Source organism: Schistocerca americana, chromosome 1, assembly GCF_021461395.2.
Source record: "Schistocerca americana isolate TAMUIC-IGC-003095 chromosome 1, iqSchAmer2.1, whole genome shotgun sequence".
Lineage (NCBI taxonomy): Eukaryota > Metazoa > Arthropoda > Insecta > Orthoptera > Acrididae > Schistocerca > Schistocerca americana.
This window is the reverse complement of record NC_060119.1, coordinates 616665093-616689439: the sequence shown is the minus strand read 5'-3', so window position 1 is coordinate 616689439 and position 24347 is coordinate 616665093. Positions and strand designations below refer to the sequence as shown.

Here is a 24347-nt window from a genome sequence, read left to right as displayed (position 1 = left end):
ATGGAACACAATGGTAATTACACAAACAGAAATAATGAAGATCTACATGAGACAGCCGGCCGCTGTGTAGTGGTCAGTCTGGAACCATGCTGCTACTACGGTCGCAGGTTCTAATCCTGCCTCGGGCAGGGATGTGTATGATGTCCTTAGTTTAATTAGGTTTAAGTCTAGGGGACTGATGACCTCAGATGTTAATTCCCATAGTGCTTAGAACCATTTGAACCATTTTTTTACATGAGACAAATGAACAATGTTAATTCCCATAGTGCTTAGAACCATTTGAACCATTTTTTTACATGAGACAAATGAACAACTAAATGTAAAATGCAGAAAACGTAAAGTAGAATGATGTTTTTTGGTCATCTGTTTTCACTGAATGAAAACAACGTATGCCCAGTGAATTTTTGAACATATCAACAGGGGAAGTCTCTCTGGAGCGGACCTAACACGTCAGTAATGATATGGAATCAAAATTGAATAAAATGAAATTGTGAAATATGTTCCAAAAAACGGTTTTTGATTCCCATCTCCAGAGAAAAAAAAAAAAAAGAGAGCTGGAACAAAGTGGTCATAAGTTTAGAAACAACAGCTCTCTGATCGAATGCAAAATTGTTTGAAAAACTGGAAGTTAAATCAGCAGTGGTTATTACCTAGGTAGGAGATCTATACCATAGTATGCACAACGTCAGTAAAAAATTATATACAATTAAAACTGTAGGCATCTGCAGTATATTAAAAGGGCGCGTGACTGCTATGGTAAGATGTTGAGGTAGGGGGCAGAGGGGGAAGCAGGCAATAACAAACTATGACCTCCCACTCCCTGCAGAGGAGGATCCGTGCCTGAAATTTTCCGGGTACTGTATTACATATAACTACGACTTCTTTAACAGTTATTTCATGCTGATATTTGACAAAAAGACATGCTGTCAGTAAATGAATCACCCTGAGAAAAAGTGTTTGAACTTTGCCGCAGTCACGTCCACATTCTTCATCGACGATGGAATGGATCAAGTTTCGTGACTGAATCCTTTGGTACGCAATCCTCTTGCCTCCACTAATAATCCATACGAAAATATCAGGCATTGAATGCTGCGGCTGTAAAAATAAAATCTGATGAAATTGGTTACAACAGAGTAAATACACATTAACTAGAATAACTGAAGCACCGGTAACATCAACTGGGACAACTTTGCCACTTTTTTCCGTTCTTTCAATTGCTATGTTAACTAATAGGTCTATGTACGAAAACGAAACCATCATTAACTCTTCTTTCACCGTTTGCAGAAATATGGCAAGTTAAGAAAATATTTATGCGAGGTGCATTAAAGTTCTAAGGCCTCAGATTTTTTTTTCTCCAGACTGGAAAGAGATAGAAACATGTGCATTGTTTTAAAATGAGGCCGCGTTCATTGTCAATACGTCCCAGAGATGGCAGCACCATACGACAGATGGAATTTTACCACCAGCGGCGAGAATGAGAACTGTTTTAAATACTTAAAATGGCGACGTTTTCCTTACTTGAACAGCGTGCAATCATTCGGTTTCTGAATTTAAATTCATCGACAGTTGAAGGAGACATGTGTCGAAAGTGCGTTCGTGGGTGCGACAGTTTAATGAAGGCAGAACATCATGTGATAACAAACCGAAACAACCTCGGGCTCGCACAACCCGGTCTGATGACACGGTCGAGAAAATGGAGAGAATTGTTTTGGGGGATCGCCGAATGACTGTTGAACAGATCGCCTCCAGAGTTGGCATTTCTGTGGGTTCTGTGCACACAATCCTGCATGACGACCTGAAAATGCGAAAAGTGTCATCCAGATGGGTGCCACGAATGCTGACGGACGACCACATGGCTGCCCGTGTGGCATGTTGCCGAGCAATGTTGACGCGCAATGACAGCATGAATGGGACTTTTTTTTATCATCGGTTGTGACAATGGATGAGATGTGGATGCCATTTTTCAATCCAGAAACAAAGCGCCAGTCAGCTCAATGGAAGCACACAGATTCACCGCCACCAAAAAAATTTCGGGTAACCGCCAGTGCTGAAAAAATGATGGTGTCCATGTTATGGGACAGCGAGGGTGTAATCCTTACCCATTGCGTTCCAAAGGGCACTACGGTAACAGGTGCATCCTACGAAAATGTTTTGAAGAACAAATTCCTTCCTGCACTGCAACAAAAACGTCCGGGAAGGGCTGCGCGTGTGCTGTTTCACCAAGACAACGCACCCGCACATCAGGCTAATTACGCAACAGTTTCTTCGTGATAACAACTTTGAAGTGATTCCTCATGCTCCCTACTCACCTGACCTGGCTCCTAGTGACCTTTGGCTTTTTCCAACAATGAAAGACACTCTCCGTGGCCGCACATTCACCAGCCGTGCTGCTATTGCCTCAGCGATTTTCCAGTGGTAAAAACAGACTCCTAAACAAGCCTTCGCCGCTGCCATGGAATTATGGCGTCAGCGTTGTGAAAAATGTGTACGTCTGCAGGGCGATTACGTCGAGAAGTAACGCCAGTTTCATCGATTTCGGGTGAGTAGTTAATTAGAAAAAAAGTCGGAGGCCTTAGAACTTGAATGCACCTCGTACATCAGAAAAGTGCAAACAACAATGGCAAAGTTACTTCAGAAACGGGGCATCTTTACCAACGGTGTTGGGCAAGGGAAAATGCCAAAACATTAAGAGTGAAAAGATTATTTAAATTATGAAAACTTTTTGTAGGAAATACATATTACGGTAGATGTAAGTATTCAAAACATTAAAACCAGTGTCACACATTTCAAAGAAAATTCTTAAATTTTTATCAGAAAATGTAAAATTTCCCATATTCCATTGTAAGAGGATTTAATTTAATGAATTACACAAAAGCATAGTATATTTGGGAAATAAAAACGTTTCCCTCTGTCAGTTGTTCTAAGATATATAATTACGAAATGGAAACTCGATGTATCCGTCTCCACATAACCCACAAAAACTCGTTGTGCTCTCTTCTTTCTCATCACTAATCAACGCAGTCTGCAGTCATCATGTTTTGAATGGAAGCATTTTACATCTCGTTTCCCACTGCTTATTTCCTTACCACTGTGGAAGTAGCAAGTAGCAGATTAATATCATCATAGCTTTCGCAGAACTACTTACGGCCTCTTAGCTTATTCCTAAAGCGTCTTGGCATTTTGAAAAACAAAACGAAAAACGCAAGATCTGAACAATAGCGGAAAAATGTAAGAAATTTTACGAAAGTCTACGTTGACAAAGTTGTACGGTAACGTTTTCATCAAGCTTCATGGTACAATAAATTATACGTCTCAAAGTCACTCGTGCGTCTCATAGCTTTGTTACAGCATGTACACTGTTAACAGCGCAGTATGTTAGCGCCAGCTGAATGTTTTGTTTCTTTTGTGATTTCGTGTGTTCACGTGTGGTTTCCGGCTGCTGTGGAACGGTGTATTGACGTGTGTCTGATAGTGAGCGAAATTCAGGAGCAAGGGCCTACAATTAGCGCTACTCAGATCGCTGTGCATGAAGGGTGAAATGACATCCGGAAACAATCTATAATCGTCGTATTGAACGTACTGAAGATTTTTTGCAGATCTAAAAAGAAACCAGGAATATTACAAATTTCGCACAAGTTCATAAAATGACAAGAAAACCTTGTAGTATTTCCGAACCTACGGTATACCGTATTAACAGGGTAGTAACACCGGCTGACTCTCTAATGTTAAGATGTGTATTCACCCTCCAAGAAAGGGATGTAAATAAAAACGGAAATTAGAAGATTTTGGCAAAATATTAGAGCGTCTACCTGTGATTTGATACTATGACGGAGGAGAGTATCAGACGGCTAGGAAGATGCAGAGGAATCTCTGTGAAAAAAACTAATTATTCTGGCTCAGAGACTTCCGTTCTTTGTCTTCTCCGTTCACTTGGTTTCCGAGTCAGGAAGTATAGTGATAGATACAAAATTTTAATGGAATGCCGAGACATTGCAGCAGCAAGGAAGAAGCTTTGTGTAATATGCACTTGCTGCATGCTGATGACAATATACTTCTAGTACACCTCGATAAAACTTGGGTTTCACAAAATTACACGCAAAAATTATTTTCCTCGACTTCAACGGAAATGTTGACATGAAAGAACCTACAGTGACTTTTGTGTAGCTATATGGGCGATTTGGGTGATGGATGCAATGACGAAGGATTAGTAAGAGCGGCAACCAAAAATGTTTCAGGAAGTAGGAAAGGCTGCTTTCAGTCGTACTGAGGCGAGCCGTCGGAATTAAAATCCTGGCGGCAGCATAATCGGGCGCTGTTGAGCACGGGTCCTCGTAAATTAAATTCGTTCATACGTGACACAATACAATAATGATGTCTCAGATGTTATCAATTTTAATGTCGTGGATTTCGTATCAACTTTCTCGCTGGCGGTTTCTACAAGGTCCAACGACGACATTTTTCGTTACACAGGCAGAACAGTTTCAGACATCTTCAGATATTTTATTTTTTATCTCGGAATACTTTAATGTTTTCACATGAAATATGTAGCACATGCATCGATAAACTTCAAGAATGTTCATATATTATTTTCAGTACAAATATGTTTGTGATTCTATTTTTCCACAGTCTGAAGTAATAAAATGCTTTTCTTCAAAATTTCTTGTAGTGTTTATTTTTACGTTTTTTCGTAGCAGCTAAGAAGAATTTTCTTTTGGAAAATACTCCATTACAACAATAGAGATGCCTAACTTTTTTCGAAATTTCTACTAATATTTGAAACAAACATTAATTGGTAATATTGTAGGACTATGGGATGAGCTTGAGGTGCCTATTTTCGTGACGAAAGCTATCCTGATATTATTTAACCTAAAAGCAAGCTAAAATTTAATACAAAAATAATTCTGAAAGATAAATATATGCATTATTAAGTCAAAAAGTAGTTTTTACGCGTAATGAAAGGGCAGGGAGTGACACTAAGTTTTAGACTACAGATATAAAAAAATAATTTCGCCCAACACGAAAACAAAAACATCGATTCGTTCTGTAAACACATAACAATGCAAAAAACACGCAAAATGGTAATAATTAAATGTCTTGTGCGTGCGATTCAGGAAATTAGCAGAACACCATAATTATATAGTTGCTTTCAAAAACTGGCAAAGTTGTCCCACATTGCACATCAGACCCAATAGACAATATCGTTACGAAACAATGAAAGCCAGATTGTAGACATTCTGAGCAAAGAAACTGGCAGTCATGATCTATTTATTCAGTCTGATGAGATGAGGGCCATAAGGGCCTCTCTTACATCGGACCAGGAACAACACATTTCAAAAAATTTTACAAAACATTCTCAATTACGTACCTCTGTGAAATTATTACAGGAACAATTATAATTAGCAATGCAAATAATAACAGTGAATAATTCTAAGAATAAGAATAATACTGATAACCTTAACGTTTAGTATCATCAGAAACGGAAGGTATAATGAAAGAGAAGAAGACTGAATTGTCAAAGACAACGTCGGAGGTTCGAGTCCTCCCTCGGGCATGGGTATGTGTGTTGTCCTTAGAATAAGTTAGTTTTATGTTAGATTAAGTAGTGTGTAAGCTTAGGGACCGATGACTTAAGCAGTTTGGTCTCATAAGATCTTACCACAAATTTACATTTTTTTTCTTTTTTTTAATAGAGCACTACGGGGGAAGGAAAAGTGATGGTGGAGGAGGGTTGACCAGAGTGAGCTGCAGACAAGTAAGTGTATGCAGAAGAAATCTATTATAATAAAAAGTTGACCATTAGCCATCTTTTGAAGTCTGGAAGGAATTTAATTTCTCTTATAATCTGACGAAGAACTTTCAGAGTCCGGTTCCTGTGCAGAAAATAACTTTTGAGAAGATTGTTGTGTTATGTAGTGGTTTTACTTTGTTGAGAACGAGTATTTCTGCTGTGCTTTTCAGGTATAGTGTAAGAGTTGGAGATAAATAAGAGGGAGTGCAACGGTCGAGAAGAACAAACACAGGATATGATAGATAGTATTGTGCTTGTCGGCACATGGCCACGACAGTTTTTTGTAGTTCGTAAAGTTTCGTCAGTGCTTCTACATCCGAATTGCAATTTCCATTAGTCGTGAATTGTCGTGATTCTACGAAAATTTACACTACGTTTAATTTGTTTCGCTGGTACTTACATCTTCCACAAGGAACTTGAGCTTCTGTAAATATGTGTGAGCAGTTTTGTATCTTTCCTTAAGGGAGTTTTTTGTGACCAAGGCCTTGAGATTCCTTGACATGACACCTATGTGTTCCTGGAAAAGAGCAGTCGTAATGTAAGAAAACAATTACTATAATCAGAAATGAACTGTGTAATTAGAAAACCAAAAGATGAATAAAATTTATGAGTGTCGGTTAAGTAGGGGAAAGTGGCCCAAAACGACATACAATAAAGTTAATTGTCTTTCACGGCTCATATTTGCCTATTAAAATTATATAAATACAATTTTAAATTTCACTGGGATTTCTACAGTAGCATATGCATAAGGAATTCAGTATAAAATAATTCGTTTTGCTATGAATTCACAATTTCAAAAACGTTGTCAACGTGTCATTCTGGGCTACCCGGTAGGGCAAAATGACACACCTTTTCTCTTAGCAGGATAATTCCTCAATTATTACTAATAAATTGCTAGCATATGCATAAATTATAGCATAAACATATATTATAGTTTAATTAAGTCTTAGAAATGTAATCCTACCAAATTAAGGATGTGCATTAGTAAAATGTACCAAAATATACTGCAATTTGTTTCCAGGAACTCAGAATCTTACAAATCACATTTAAAATTTGAAGAGTATTCAACCGATGGATGATATTTTCAATTCAATTAGTTAGAAAAAAATATGTTATTGCCACAACTCACGCACAAACTTTTTTGTACGCTTGGGAAGTCCAGAACAATCAGCACAGATCCATTTTGAGCAGCTCATACAGTTTCTTTTGATCGCCTGTATAAATCACAACAGTAAATACAAGCTGCGTCCTCTTCATCATCAGTACTGATGTTTATGTCTGCTACTTCTTCATCTGGGGGGAGGGGCGAGAGGGAAACCCTGGCCAAATGTCGCTTCACAGTAGCCGGTTTGATTTTCTCAGCTTCTTTTCCTTTTCCCTTTTCTGGAGCTACTTTTCCTTCAGAACTTGCAGATATGGTGTTGCAGTGAGCTCCTGGCAGCCTTCACCAGATCTGCGTTCCTTAGGCGTACCGGAACTGGAAGAAGTTTGAGAAATCTCGTGGAGCATTGTCTCTGCACTCTCTGTGACTGACTCATTGATGCCATGAATGGAGTCTAGTGAAGCAGGGGGTACAACCCGTCGGCTTTGACCAATGACGTCAGAATTGGCCAGATAGCATTTATTACACAGATGAAAGAGCTGACAAGACTGTTCAGAAACAAAGGAATACGAAAGACGAAAAATATAGTTGACATATATGTTAAGGCAAGTAGTATTTTCACGTTAAGGATATCGCATGTTTGTATCGTAATATTTCTGTGGAAAATGAAGGGGAAAAATGGATGGAAATATTGGTAGCACAGAATACCTCACGTCACATGTATATGGGTTGTATCTCCAACCTAATTCGAACTGTATTGGTTAACTGCAGTATGGGATACAAGTTTAGCGTAGGTCGATTTCTTCGTTTTCGTTAGCATTAATATCCTGTTGTTCAGTTCAACTATGTAGGTCAACTGAAGCACGGGACACAAATTTTACATGCGTTGTTTCTTTCGCCTTCGCAGCCACTAACAGTCTGTTCTTGCGTAGATAGTAGTACTACCGATGGCAGAAGGAGCTACGTACATAATATCTGTATCCCATACTTCAGTTGACCTATACATATGTACACTGCTAACGAAAACGTGGAAATGGACGCACGTTACATTTGCAACCTGTATCTCATTTGAACTACGCGAAGAGGCAATAAGACGACACACATACAATTTGTATCCCGTACTTCACTATGAGGTACGTTTTTTTTTTCGCCTTCGATGCTACTAATATCGACTGAGAGTTATGATTTTGATCACAGCAGTGACAAAGCATCCCACTCTTTGGTTGAGCTATATAGCTATATACAACATTTGTATCCCGCTCTCGAGTTGACATATATAAGTAAATCTAATCAATGTTGCATCTGTCGTTCTTTTCGAATAGGTAGTGTCAGTATAAAGGTCAGTTGAAGGACAGGATGCAAATTTTGTGTCGGGAGTTTCGCCGTTAATATTCCTAGTACAGATTCGACAAAATCATACTGATACTAGTGCTGGGAAACGAAAGAAGAACGACAGCTGTGACGTACTGGAGTACACGAAAACACGTAATAGTGTAATACAACAACGAAATACGTCAAAATAGTCAAATGCAGTAACAAAAAAAAAAAAAAATGGAAAACTGAACTTACAACGTGGGAACTTCTAGAGAGAACCGAAGCTCGCCTAGAAAGACATCAACAAAAATCACATTCCCACATACACAACAAACCAAACATAACGAAAACACACACACACACACACACACACACACACACACACACACACACACACACACTCACCCCCCCCCCCCCCCCCCCCCCCCCCCCCCCCACCATCCTAATGTGAAATTAGCTAACGTATTTCGGACGGTGCATTTGGCAAACACGTTTAACAAAACATTTAAATGGGGAATTTGTTTGGGGATTACTACGCCTCCGTGAATATTCGTCCAAGTGACTTTGAAGTTAAAAAAAATGGCTCTGAGTACTATGGGACTTGACATCTATGGTCATCAGTCCCCTAGAACTTAGAACTACTTAAACCTAACTAACATATGGACATCACACAACACCCAGTCATCACGAGGCAGAGAAAATCCCTGACCCCGCCGGGAGTCGAAGCCGGGAACCCGGGCGCGGGAAGCGAGAACGCTACCGCACGACCACGAGCTGCGGACGACTTTGAAGTGTTCGAAGTGTCGAAAGCCGGCGCTTCCCCTTCCCTACAAGAGATTTCACAGCTGACCAATAACCCTCTATGCTATTTGTGCAAGCCCCTGTGGATAATGATCTGAACTCAATATTGTGATTAACTACGAGATGCTGATAACCCCTCTCCCTTAAATCCCTATATGAAGAAAAACCATCTGAAATTGTAATGGAACCCTCTGCAACGTGATCTTCAATTAGCTTTCATAATGTCTCTGTCGGCGAGCTTAGATTTTTCGAACCACGTCCCTCGTCTAATGGACCGCCACAACCGATCTCTGCTACAGCGCCATACGAATAAGTCGTTAGTACGGCGCCGAGATACACTTGTGGGGCGCATATGTTCGCCGCACTCACGACATCGAACATACTCGGCAACGGGACCACACATTTGTAAGAAACAAATCGTGGTAAACATGTCTACGCCCATAGCCTCTCTCAGTTCATCCAGGTTCATCGGAACAGATAAATCCATAACTACAAACGAAAATGAGATAGTAAAAGTTGTCCTAAAATTAGAAAATAATAGTCCAAATTACCTCAATATCACTAAGATTGAAAGTAAGTACGGAATGAATTGCAAACAACCCAATTATTTAAATAAATGCACACGAAGAATATTGTCAGCAATATGTAGCGATCTCTTTTAAAATCACACTCAATTATTTTAATGTACAACGATAGCGCTAATCCGGAACACAGAACTGTTGTATTATTTGTGGCTGAAAGTGGAGACATTATTATCTATGAGTAATGTATGACGTCATTGGTCAAAGCCGACGGGTTGCATCCCCTGCTTCACTAGATCCCATGAATGAAAGAAAGCTCAGTTGTTGATAAGGTGAATTGATCTATTATAGGAGGTAGCTGATTTGTTGTTCTACTGGGTGCATACAAATGTTCCGGAAATAAATATGGATTAAATGGAAATACTCCAGAAACATTTTTTGGAGTTTCTGCTAGCAAACAGGCTTCGTGGAAAAGCTTGGCAATTTGGTAAACTGAAACTACTCTTCCTGGGTTCACTTCCTCACTTCCTTGTTGAAGTATGTGTCAAGTGGTTTCAAAGAATGTCAAGTCTGGGGGCTGAAGCCTATGGGTGCAATGTGGCGGAAGACACAACAAAACAACCCCATTTTATTTGGCCAGTTCAAGGGCATGTATGCTCTTATGGCTACTATGGCCATCTATTATTGGCAGTATTTTTTCTTCTTTTGTTGGCTTCACTGTGGAAATGAAGTGTTGTAGCCATTCCACGAATAACTCTGCAGTTATGTAACCAATTTCATTGTACAGACGCAGGGTGCTCAGTGGAGCTTCATCGTAAAGCTTTGGATTCAGCTACTTTGAGAAATATTAATGCAGGTGGAAAGTACTGTCCACTGGAACTACAACACGCTACGACAGTCACATGAATTCGACGCTCAGAACTCGCTATAGCACCAACCTTTTGTTTTTCCTTTTGCAGCAAAAATTCTACTGTTTTCTTATGTATGGGTACATTTAGTACAGTAGTTAAGTCCTTTTAAATACTATTGTGTTGAGTAGGCATACAGTAAAGGTTGTCCTTCCTACAAACTGCATCGACGTAACGTTTCTTTCATTGTTGTTGAAGGTAGGCGAAATGCTACGCAGGCAGCAGAACTGTACGGAGAGCGATATCCTGACAAGAACCACCTTCCCGACGGGTGTTTTCTCGTCTTGTTGCGAGGGTTCAGGAAACGGGAAGTTTCAACCCACGACAACGCAATCGTCGTAGCACAAGCACAGACAAAGCTGCCGAAGTTACTGTTTTCGCTTCCGTTGCTATGAATCCACACGGGAGCACACGACAGCTTGAACACGAGGTTACGAGGTTGGCATCGTATTCTTACACGTCACCGGTTCCATCCTTACCACGTACACCTACGTCAAGAATTGCATGAGAATGATTTCCAGAATCGTGTACAGTTCTGTCAGTGGACACAGCAGCAAATCATCGCCAAGCCGAACTTCTTCTCCAATGTTCTATTTACCGATGTATGTTCCTTCTCAAACAAAGAACAGGTAAATACAAGGAACATGCATTATTGGTCGAGCGACAACCCACGATGGCTTAGACAGGTGGAACATCAACGTCAATGGAGTGTTAACGTCTGGTGTGGGATGTTTGGTACTGCAATTGTTGGCCCTTATTTCATCAATGGTAGTCTAAAAGGTACAGCGTATGCCAACTTCCTCAGACGAATTCTTCCTCCTCTTCTGGATGAAGTGCCGCTAAGAACCAGTATGCTTATGTTGTATCAACACGATGGATGTCCAACACATAATGCTTTTCGTGCACGTCGTGTTCTGAACTGAAGGTATCCTGCCAGATGGATTGGTCGAGGATGAACAGTTACTTGGCCTGCTAGGTCTCATGATTTAAATCCTCTGGACTTTTTTCTTTGGGGATGCATTAAAGACGTTGTCTATCGCGATATTCCAACAACTCCAGAGGACATGCAGGAACGTATTGTGCTTGGTAGTAATTCTCTTCAGCAAGCAACACTGTAAGCAGTAAATAATTCTTTCATTCAACGAGTGCACCAGTGTATTGGTGACCAGGTCACCACTTTGAACACCTTTGAATGTTCTACTCCTGGGCAATAGTACAGGAGAGTCAAAGTCAATTTTGTGTTATGTTTTTACTTGGTTTTCATTTGTTTTCTGACACCTGCAGCAAGTGGACGAGTTGTGATGCCTGGTTCAAAGTCAATGTTGTGTTATGTAATTAATGACGTTGAGTTTCAGTGGATGGTATACTGTGATACATTTTTGAATAGATCTGTACGAGAGGAAATGAATTACCGAATAAAAAATACAGAGTCCCATTTAAGAAAGTCATACTACTGTTCACATCTTTGTAAAAAACAAAGCTACAACGAAGACAATCATGCTGATTGATGTCGCCCTGACAGCTAAAGAATATTTGCTTGAAACATTTTGTAATTTGCATCTGGACAAACAGTTATTTAGGGTAGTGAAGATAAAGGGGACACCCTATATAGTAAAATTAGATCAGACGTCATTATTACCATATTATTACTATTATTATTATTGCTATGGTTGGTAGTTGACGCAGTTGTACAAATTTGTGAATAATCATGACTGTTTACAACAGATGCTGTTGGATACTTTCAACTTTATCTGACTTAAAGAATTTGTGAACATCCAAAATGTATACTCATGAGTCGCCAGTTCTAGAGGCAGTTACGCGCTACCGAGATCGTGTCTCCTAGGGGTGACTAGCTTTTTGTCCCTTGTGTATGTTATCGTGAAAACAACTAGGCATGTTTTATGTGTCTTAAGAATTTCGGTCCCAGAAATTGTTGCTCTACAAAAATTCAATAAAGAAAGTAACGCATTTGTCACACATACGATCAGTTAGCTGGTGCACACAGTTACTCTGCAGTGGAGAGAATCAAGGCATTCATCATTGTTGTGCTGTTATAGTACGACCTTCACTGCCATCATCAGTGAACTATGACATATGACTAGAGAGGCGGGAAGGCCGGCTGCTACGTACGACGTCTCGCTGGCAGAGCTTGATGCGCTCCTTGTCGAGCTTGGTCTTGCCCATGCCGGCGGTGGCGCTGTTGCTGCGCGCGATGGACACGTATCTGGCGCACGCGGCCGACAGCTCCTCCAGCACGGCGCGCAGCCGCCGCTCTGCCGCGCCGTCCTCCTGCTCCGTCAGCAGCTGCACCTCGGACAGGCCTTCTTCCTGGGAACACAGGCGGCGCTAGTGCGGCCCGACCCCTTTCTAATTATAAAGCTTGCAGAAGAATAAACCAACTTATATTGCCTTTATAGATTTTTTTTCTTTATTGAGTTTCGATTCCTCTCGAAGGGGGCGGGCTGGCAGCAGCTTAGTATGCCGCTCTTCAGCCTACAGACTTTGTTTTAAAGAGATGAAGATAATAAATAATAAAAACAGGCGATAAAATCGGAGACTTAAATGGTAACATGGCGAAAACATCGTGGAACTTAAAACATAGAACAAAGGGATGATGATGCTAATAAAATACATATGAAGCAGACAGGTAAAATAATACACAGACAATTAAAAAAACACGGCGACAGTCTGGTTTATGTTCGCAAAAAGACATGAAATTCACACCCAGCGACAGCATGGTTTCTGTTCGCAACACTTTGGAAAGACGAACAACACTGAACATTCACTTGAACACTGCACTAAAAAGTTGGCAAATGTGACATACCACAGCCAAGAGCAGGTGATGGGAAATTGGACAGATGATGGGAAAATAAAAAGGGGGAAGGAGAGGAAAAACGAAGGGGGAGAGGGGGAAAGAAGCGGATGGAGGATGAGGAACCATAAGAGGGGTAGGGGGTGCGAGCAGACACGACAAGGAGTGGGGAAGGCAGAGAAGGGGAATACAAAAGGACTCGGGGGGGAGGGAGAAGGGAGATAGGGAGAGGTTAGATGGGGAAAAACCGGATGGAAGGGGGGGAAGAGGGAGCCCAAGGGAAAAGACGGAGGAAAGGAGGGAGGGTGAGGATCAGAGTAGATAGGAGGGATAAATGGAGGGAGAGAGGGCATCATCCGGGAGGGGGAGTTGGTGGAAGCCACCTTGGGAAAGGAGATGAAGGGTGTAGAGGTGGAGGGTAGGGGGGACACAACAGTGAAGATGTGGCAGGGGACGGGGATGGGAGAGGAGAGGAGAGGAGCAACCAGGGGGTGAGGGTGATCCAGACGGTGGGAAAGTGGAGAGTACGCAGATACGTTCGAGGAGCCTTTATAGACCTGGAAAACGGATTTGAAAATATTATCTGGCAATAGACATTCAGAGTGCAGAAGGAAGCAGCTCTAAAGTGGAAAGATATGCGAGTGATACCCTATCTCCTCCTATACAGGATGGTCCATTGATAGTTATCGGGCCAAATATCTCACGAAATAAGCATCAAACAAAAAACTACAAAGATCGAAACTCGTCTATCCTGAAGGGGGAACTAGATGGCGCTATGGTTGGCCCGCTAGATGGCGCTGCCATAAGTCAAACGGATATCAACTGCGTCTTTTTAAATAGGAACCCTCATTTTTTATTCCATATTCGTGTAGTACGCAAAGAAATATGAATGTTTTAGTTGGACACTTTTTCGCTTTATGTCAGGTGGCGCTGTAATAGTCACAAACGTATAAGAACGTGGTATTACGTAACATTCCGCCAGTGCCGACGGTATTTGCTTCGTGATACATTACTCGTGTTAAAATGGACCGTTTACTAATTGCGGAAAAGGTCAATATCGTGTTGATGTATGGCTATTGTGATCAAAATGCCCAACTGGCGTGTGCTATGTATGCTGCTCGGTATCCTGGACGACATCATCCAAGTGTCCGGACCATTCGCCGGATAGTTACGTTATTTAAGAAAACAGGAAGTGTTCAGCCACGTGTGAAACGTCAACCACGACCTGCAACAAATGATGATGCCCAAGTAGGTGTTTTAGCTGCTGCCGCGGCTAATCCGCACATCAGCATCAGACAAATTGCGCGAGAATCGGGTATCTCAAAAGCGTCGGTGTTGAGAATGCTACATCAACATCGATTGCACCCGTATCATATTTCTATGCACCAGGAATTGCACGGCGACGACTTTGAACGTCGTCTACAGTTCTGCCACTGGACACAAGAGAACTTACGGGATGACGACAGATTTTTGTACGCGTTCTATTTAGCAACGAAGTGTCATTCACCAACAGCGGTAACGTAAACCGGCATAATATGCACTGTTGGGCAACGGAAAATCCACGATGGCTGCGATAAGTGGAACATCAGCGACCTTGGCGGCTTAATGCATGGTGCGGCATTATGGGAGGAAGGATAATTGGCCCCCATTTTATTGATGGCAATCTAAATGGTGCAATGTATGCTGATTTCCTACGTAATGTTCTACCGATGTTACTACTGGTGCATTGGTCGTCAAAGAACCATACCATGGCCCGCACGTTCACCGGATCTGACGTCCTCGGATTTCTTTCTGTGGGGAAGTTGAAGGATATTTGGTATCGTGATCCACCGACAACGCCTGACTACATGCGACAGCGCATTGTCAATACATGTGCGAACATTACGGAAGGAGAACCACTCGCTGTTGAGAGTAATATCGTTACACTTATTGCCAAATGCATTGAGATTGACGGACATCATTTTGTGCATTTATTGCATTAATGTGGTATTTACAGGTGATCACGCTGCAACAGCGTGCGTTCTCGGAAATTATAACTTCATAAAGGTACATGTATCACACTGGAACAACCGAAATAAAATGTTCAAATGTACCTACGTTCTGTATTTTAATTTAAAAAACCTACCTGTGACCAACTGTTCGTCTAAAATTTTGAGCCATATGTTTGTGACTATTACAACGCCTTCTAACACAAAGCCAAAAATTCGTACTACACGAATATCTAATAAAAAATGGGGGTTCATATTTAAAAAAACGCATTTGATATCCGTTTGACCTATGGGAGCGCCATCTAGCGGGCCAACCATAGCGCCATCTGGTTTCCCCCTTCAAACTAGCCAAGTTTCGTTCTTTGTAGTCTTTTCGCTTGACGCTTATTTCGTGAGATATTTGGCCCGGTCACCATCAATGGACCACCCTGTATACACTGCTTACACCACGGAAGCTGTAGGCCAAATTCGCGAAACAACTGAAGTGGGGATCAAAATTAATGGACAGAAGACAGACATACCGCATTACCCAGACGACATTGCTGTGGTCACTGAGGCGAAAGAAGATCTAGAGAAGATCCGCAGCACAACGGAAAAGGGTTTTCTGTAATCGGTACGTTGTGAGAATAAGGAAGAGGAAGATGTGAGTGATGGTATGCAGTAATGAAGAGGGTTGTGAACCTCTAATAACGAAAACTTGAAGAGAGGAGTTATAAGTGATAGAGGAGTTCTATTGGAGCAGAAATATCACAAGATATGGTAAAGACGGAAAGAAATTGTGCGCAGAATACGGCACACCATAAATGCATTTCATTTGGGAAAGAACTTATTCTAATGCAAAAACATCAACCTGGAAATGTGGAGGCGCATCATGGAAGCATTTCTTAGGAGTACAGCGAAACTTGGACAGTAGGAAAACATGAAAGAAGACGTCTAGAAGCCCTGGAGTTTTGGTGCTACAGAAGGATGATGATCAGCCGGGGAAACAGAGTTACCAATTAAGAGGTGCTGATAAGATCACAGGAGACCTGGCCTCTCTGGAAGCACATCCGAACAAAAAGAGACAAACTGGTAGGACACATTTTGCGGTATAATAAGATCATTGGAACAGTTAGTACTGTTGATGGAAAAAAATTCCTAGAGACAACCCAGGATGTCATACTTGCAGCAGATTACGAAGTGCAGTGTGCTATGTATGTGAGTACGCGGAAATGAACAGGAAGGCAGAAAGAAGAATGGAACAGCGTACTGCTGCAAACCAGACTCATCGCTGAATACTAAAGAAGAAGAAGACCTACTAAAATGCGAGTGGAAACATTGGAACGTCTGACACTAACCAAAATGTGAATGCCAATACTGGAAGGTAGCCAACGCTGCTCGGCGGGTATTAAAGAATGTAAATAACGTTCTTGTGTAGCAAATATCCTAACATAGATGGACGGTGAAGCAAAAAAAAAAAAAATGAAATTATGATTGTTCGAAGGGAAAAAAGTTGAAAATATGTGTTTCAAGGGGAATAAAAATGTGCTCGGGATGGTCTTTGGCTGAAGCAGTTAATGTTTTTCACTTCTTCATAAAACGAAACATTACTATGAGAACTATGGTAGAGGTGAATCACTTTACACAAACACAGCAAAGATGAATGTCGGACTATATCATACTTGTCTGTGCTATAAGGATGTTAGAACCACAGGAAAAAGTTGTAAACAATAGAGGAAAATCAATTAACATGCCGATACATCTAAGATAATACAACTACAGTCCGAAAAATTTTGCTGGTCAACTGTTGTACAAAAACTGCAGGACAACTGCTCTAATAAAAGGTTTATCAACTGAAGGCTTGGAGTAAATGGGTACCTAAGTGCCATTCTCAACATTTTACAGGAAATGCCTTTTGTCTTTTAATTTTCTAATTCAAAATAGGTTTTTATATTTAACTGAAGACATATTACACTGTGCTCAGTCATTAAAAAACAGAAATTAATCAAGGACAGTAAAAAATGCAAAAACCATAACATTCAGTCAGTCCTACGTCCACAATATTTGACCTAAAATAGAACGTAAGTGCCTCAGGCAGTTACATCACTTTATACAAATATTTCACTGGATAATACCTAATCATAGAATAGCTATTTGCTCCCTATTCTTGGCTGTGATGATAACAGAAAGAAACTGTTACCGTAATACAAAAACTTACATCTTTTTAAATAATCTTCAAGTTTATTAATACAACTATATTGAAATCCATTATTACAATAATATTGGAATAATAAAAACATTTTGAACATGGCTTGAATTTAAAGATATGATGCTTCCATTAAATAGTTTGTCTTCAGGTTTTACCAATTCAATGATAGTAATTCAATCATTTTTTTAAAATCAGTCTTCTTATCTTCTGTTATGTTAATATGAGTCAAAGCCAGTAATGATAATAATTTTTCTAAATCAAATGCAAATGTCACACTACAGCAACTAGGAATTTCAGATTCATTGAAATCATTTATCATTTTTGTTCTTGGTTTTGCAGCTTTCAAATGATGAAGTTTTAGTTTATTTCTGATATCTGTTTTAACTCTACCAGAGGATGTTGCGATTTGAGAAACTAACAAATCACATGTTGTACACTTGTATGTTCTAGATTGCTGGAACGATAGTTTATTTTTGAAACGTTTATTAAACACCACATAATAAAAACGGTACGACGCAGTGCTGTCAGGATATTGTTTCTTAAAAGCCTCATAAAACATTGATTTGTTCAAAACCCGTGAAAGATATTCCTTCCCTGAATCCTGCCTCCTATAGTGGCTTACATGTCTTGGGAATGATCGTATGTGCTCACATAGACAAAAGCCTTGTCGTCATGAGTATATTTTCGATAAATTTTGTCATTACTCCTTTTTACAACATACACTGAGTTAGTAGTCTGCTTGATTTTCATTAAAAGCTGGCACGTATTACCGGAGGTAGCAAAAATATCGCAGAAAATATTCTTAAAAACTTGCACAATTTTCTCTTCGCCATTTAGCACAGTGTACATCACCGTTGTTTGACATCTGCTTGGTGCATATGTACCATGTCTGCGTCTTGCAAAACGCTTATCTTGCATTAGGTCAAGAAGATGTTTTTTTTTGTTTTGTTTACAGTTTATAAAACTCATCAAAGAGTAAAAGTTTTTGGTCGTAGGGTATACATTTGCACTTGTATTTGTATTTACATATAAAAGTTTGTTGGGATGGGACAGCCTTCGCCGTTACTATAGTGTTAGCAGCAGTTGCCACCATTTCTCAGCTTCTTATTTTATTCCGACTGTCTCTTTATACGTTTGATCTTGTGGAGCATACACCCAGTGCATTCTGTTAATAATCGCTGTAACTAATAGGAGCCATATTGGCACTTAAATCGCCATCTAAATTGTTGGCGTTGGTACATAGATCACATTTTTGGTAAAAACTACACTTTTTCGAAAAAAATGGCAGTTAGACCCCTATTTACTTCAAGCCTTCAATTGTGTGTAACATTTCTTTCTTGTCTCCTCCTAATATTAACTTACATTCTCTGGATGTCATCATTACACTAATGACGAATTCTGAGAAAGTGCCGGACCAACTTAATGTAGCTTTAATGAAAAAAGGCCTACTTAGAATTTTTCAAGTGAAACTCTTCCTCACCAGTTTGTCAATAATTTTTGCAATGATATTCGAGTTGTACATTCGCCTTCTGTGGTCCGGCCATATCGAGTACACATGCATACATGGTTTGTCGTCCCAGTATGGGAGGAAGTAATAGATGCGGTCATGGGTCATTGGTTTGGCTGGCGGCGTGGTGCTCTGCCAGGAAGGTAGTTCTGATGTTACCACTTCTAAAAAACAGAAACATTTTAGGCACTATGTCAGTAAACTGTTTTTGAGTAAAGAAAGTTAACTGAAAAAAAATAAACAATCGTTCACTTACCTAAATTGTCATCGCTGTCGGAGTCAGCGAAATCTTTCGCCGTTTCATTGTGACCGTCAATTGAATTACCTGCGTTTCCAATGCTAAGTTCAAAATATACTGGTTTGTCTCCCAATTTTTTGTCGATCATTGTCGCTTCCAGGATTGTCGCAAACAGAAAAAATTCTTCATTTTTTGCATATGATGACTGCAACAAATCAATGTCGTTAGTGACTATCGTCGTAACTTTTGCTTTAGAATGGGTTTGGTGTTATAATGTGTACAATGGACACTTATACGGAATGAACAGCAACAGGGTAACCAAACAGATTTTTTAAATATCTTTGGAACAAAAAGTCAACAATAACCTGGATACAAGAAGTTAGGAAAGATTGGGAAAGAAACAACATGAGTGAAAAAGATGCAACAGAAAGAGAGAGTTTCAAGAGGAAAGTGTTAAAAATGGAAGGATTCCAAAGAAAGAGGGAGAAGAAGACAGGGTCAAAATGGTCCGAGGAGAGAAAAAGAATACATAGTGAAAAGATGAAAGAATACTGGAGGAAAAAGAAAGAACAACAAAGAAGGAAGCTCTGAAATGGGTGCGTGGTCCTTAGATGACCCAAACGAAGAAAGAAAGAAAGAAGAAGAAATAAGTAAGAAACAGATATCAGCACCATGGTACGCTTAGCGATTCTTATTCTGGAAATAAAAGAAAGGTACAACAGTGTGGTTAAAATTGAGGATGAATTTAATGACAAGATATTCTGATCACATTGCTATCCTTTGTGAAAGTGAAGAATTACCTGACATGTGAAGGGAATGAACAGTCTAAATGAGTGCAGAATATGGACCGAGTGTAAATCGAAGAAAGACGAAAGTAATGAGTAGTAACAAAAATGATATTGGCGATAAACTTAGTATCAAACCTGGGGATTACGAAGTGGATGAAGTTAGGGAATCCTCATACTTTAGAAGCAAAAAACACATAGCGGAAGAAGCAAAGGGGACATAAAAAGTAAGCTAGCATGGGCAAAAAAGGCACTTCTTGCCAAAAGAAGTCTGCTAACGTCAAACACAGGACTTAATTTTACGAGGTGCATTCAAGTTCTAAGGCCTCCGATTTGTTTTCACCGTACTGGAAAGAGATAGAAACATGCGCATTGTTTTAAAATGAGGCCGCATTCATTGTCAATACGTCCCAGAGATGGCAGCACCGTACGGCAGATGGAATTTTACAGCCAGTGGCGAGAATGAGAACTGTTTTAAATACTTAAAATGGCGACGTTTTCCTTACTCGAACAGCGTGCAATCATTCGGTTTCTGAATTTGCGTGGTGTGAAACCAATTGAAATTCATCGACAGTTGAAGGAGACATGTGGTGATGGAGTTATGGATGTGTCGAAAGTGCGTTTGTGGGTGCGACAGTTTAATGAAGGCAGAACATCGTGTGACAACAAACCGAAACAACCTCGGGCTCGCACAAGCCGCTCCGACGACATGATCGAGAAAGTGGAGACAATTGTTTTGGGGGATCGCTGAATGACTGTTGAACAGATCACCTCCAGAGTTGGCATTTCTGTGGGTTCTGTGCACACAATCCTGCATGACGACCCGAAAATGCGAAAAGTGTCATCCAGATGGGTGCCACGAATGCTGACGGACGACCACATGGCTGCCCGTGTGGCATGTTGCCAAGCAATGTTGACGTGCAACGACAGCATGAATGGGACTTTCTTTTCGTCGGTTGTGACAATGGATGAGACGTGGATGTCATTTTTCAATCCAGAAACAAAGCGCCAGTCAGCTCAATGGAAGCACACAGATTCACCGCCGCCAAAAAAATTTCGGGTAACCGCCAGTGCTGAAAAAATGATGGTGTCCATGTTCTGGGACAGCGAGGGCTTAATCCTTACCCATTGCGTTCCAAAGGGCACTACGGTAACAGGTGCGTCCTACGAAAATGTTTTGAAGAACAAATTCCTTCCTGCACTGCAACAAAAACGTCTGGGAAGGGCTGCGTGTGTGCTGTTTCACCAAGACAACGCACCCACACATCGAGCTAACGTTACGCAACAGTTTCTTCGTGATAACAACTTTGAAGTGATTCCTCATGCTCCCTACTCACCTGACCTGGCTCCTAGTGACTTTTGGCTTTTTCCAACAATGAAAGACACTCTCCGTGGCCGCACATTCACCAGCCATACTGCTATTGCCTCAGCGATTTTCCAGTGGTAAAAACAGACTCCTAAAGAAGCCTTCGCCGCTGCCATGGAATCATGGCGTCAGCGTTGTGAAAAATGTGTACGTCTGCAGGGCGATTACGTCGAGAAGTAACGCCAGTTTCATCGATTTCGGGTGAGTAGTTAATTAGAAAAAAAATCGGAGGCCTTAGAACTTGAATGCACCTCGTAAGAAGAAATTTTTCAGGACGTGTATTCTGGAGCACGACATTATATGACAGTGAATCATGGAGCGTAGGAAAATCAGAAAAGAAGAGAATCTAAGCGTTTGAGATGTGTTGCAGGCGAATGTTGGGAATGAGGTTTACTGATAAGATAAAGAATGAGAACGTCATTTACAGAATCAGCTAAGTAAGGAACTTGTGAGAATCCCTGTCAAGAAGAAAGGGCAGGATGACAGGATATGTGTAGACATCAGGGAATAGCTTTCATGGTACTAGAGGGAGCTGTAGAGGGTGAAAGCTGAGGGGAAGACAGAAATTGCTGTACATCCAACAAAGACACTGGTGTGAAAAACTTCAAGACCAAAGTAACTTCGCATGATGTGTCACTGACAAGTAATATAGCTCTGAAGCTTGGACCATACATAGAAAGAACTGCTATGGTGTAAGTAGAGTAGGTAACTGCAAAAAGATAGGGTGGTGGACAAAAATATGGAAACATCGAGAGAAATGTATTGTTGAACATAAATGCAGATGCTAGCCAAACCTGCAGATTGTCCTGTTGTAAATGATCACGAGCGGCACCTGTGAAATGTCCTCAATACTTTGCAAGTGTCAGTCAACGCGAGAACAGTGTTGTGTGTAGTTCTGAGTACATTGTGTCGGAGCTCAAGTACATTCGTGCCGTGGGCAAATTGTTGGTTCTTTTGTGGTGGATGCCTTCGTAACTAAGGTGGCCGAAGTGCTTGGTGTGTCAAGAGACCCCATATCGAAGATTTATACCGCATACAGGAAAAGCCGAAAAACATCATCCGCTACATCTCAATGTAGACGAGGGTTGTTGTGTGATCGTGAGGGACAGTCACTGAAGAGGACTGTGACAAAAAATAAGAGGGCGGCAGCTACTAAAGTCACTGCAGCGCAGACTGTCGCATTCGCGAACCCTGCTGTCCGCACCAAATTAAGATGAAGGGAATTCCTTAAGGTGGGCGAGCTGGAATTCCAAAACCATTCATCAGTGATGCAAATGCTCGAACCGGTAACAGGAAACCGTTGTGCCGAAGCCATAAAACTGGACCTATGGAGCAATGGAAGACTGACATTTGGTTGGATGAGCCTTAATTCACACTGCTTCCAACTTCTCCCCGAGTTTACGTCACACGAGTGAAACATGGCGGGGTTCGGTGATAATGTAGGCAGCCATATCGTAGTGTTCCATGGGCCCCACAGTTACTTCTCAAGGTCGCATTACTGCCAAGGAATACGTGACCGTTTTGGCTGATCAAGTTCATCCCACGGTACAATGTTTGTTGCCCAACGATGATGCTATGTTCCAAACTGACAGGGCCCTTATTCACACAGCTCGCTTCGTCCAGGCCTGATTTTGCAAGCTTAGGATCAATAGTCGCATCTCCATGGCCACCACAGTCACCAGATCTCAATATTATTGAGCTTTTGTGGCCTTCTTGGAGAGCAGGGAGTGCAGTCGCTTTCCATCTTCATCATGGTTGCCGGAGTCCGTCTCGATAGCTGAGTGGTCAGCGCGAAAGAATGCCATGCTAAGCGGCTCGGGTTCGATTCCAGTCTGGGTCGGAGATTTCCTTCGCTCAGGGATGAGCTGTTGCGTTGTCTTCATCATCATCGTCTCACCCCCATCGACACGCAAGTCACCGAAGCGGCGTCAACTAAAAGACTTACACCAGGCGACCGGTCTACCCGACGGGAGGCCCTAGCCACATGACATTTCATTTCATCGTTGCGGAAATTTCTAATATTTTGCGGGAAGAATGGTGTAAGATTCCCATGAAAACCGTACAGGACACGTGTTTATCCTTTGTGAAACAACTGGAAGCCGAAGTTTTTACTACATCGGTGATGTGTTTTTAGTGTTTCCATATTTCTGTCCACCACCTGTACGCAATAGGATGAACAGAAATCACGCTTTCATTGAAAGACAATAATTACATTGAACTCGCCGCCGCTACTTATGGTGGTCCCCTGGGAATGATAAAAAGCGGGACACGGTCGTTAATAGGGTGATAGATCGCAACGAACGTTCTGAAACGTATTCCCATCCCGGTCACAAGTTGATAACGACTTCTTGTGGTACGGCGTTCCACCAATGTGGTTGACAACTGTTGGATGGTCGTAGGAGCATGTGGACGTGTTACAGTACGTCTCTCAAACGCTTCCCTCACTCACTGGATTGGATTTAAGTCGAGGGAACGGATAGGCCCCGTCTGTTCGCCGAATATCCTCTCTTTCCGAGAGCTTCTCTACCTGCACTGTTCGATACGGTAGCGCATTGTCATCCACGAAAATAATGTCAGTGCCGAAAGCACCCCTCGAAAGACGCATATGGGGAATAACGTTGAGAGGTGACTGTACCGTATTCAAAGGTGTGGAGGTCAGTACGCCCATACTACATCATGCTTTCCCACAACGGAACACACAGAACACCTGAACGATCGTGTGACAGTGCTGGACGTACCCTCATATAGCGAGAGATGGTAACACATAATGCACCCACAAAAATGGTCGAAAATGATCGTTTTACAGTACAATCACCAGTCAACGTTATTGTGACAGTGTACTTCATCGCATTTTTTCAGCGTTGCATTCGGCCCTTACTCTTTATGGATGACAATGCACGACTGCATCAAAGAGTGCAGGCAGAGGGGCTCTTGGAGCGAGAAGATATTCGGCGAATGGACTAGCCTCCCCATTCCCCCGACTTATATCCCACTGAGCATGTGAGAGATGCATTAGGGAGACGTACTGC

At 41.3% G+C, this 24347-nt stretch overlaps 1 protein-coding gene across 1 annotated transcript in view; it reads right to left on the bottom strand.

Moving 5' to 3' along the window:
- Positions 1-24347, bottom strand: part of LOC124625417 (otoferlin-like) — a 1049973-nt gene that overhangs the window by 208259 nt on the left and 817367 nt on the right. The window contains exons 13-17 of the mRNA XM_047149169.1: positions 19186-19372; positions 18903-19093; positions 12565-12762; positions 6189-6305; positions 943-1095 (exon numbers count right to left, since the gene is read on the bottom strand). Coding sequence (XP_047005125.1) covers positions 943-1095; positions 6189-6305; positions 12565-12762; positions 18903-19093; positions 19186-19372 — 846 coding nt within the window. The remainder of the gene's footprint in view (positions 1-942; positions 1096-6188; positions 6306-12564; positions 12763-18902; positions 19094-19185; positions 19373-24347) is intronic.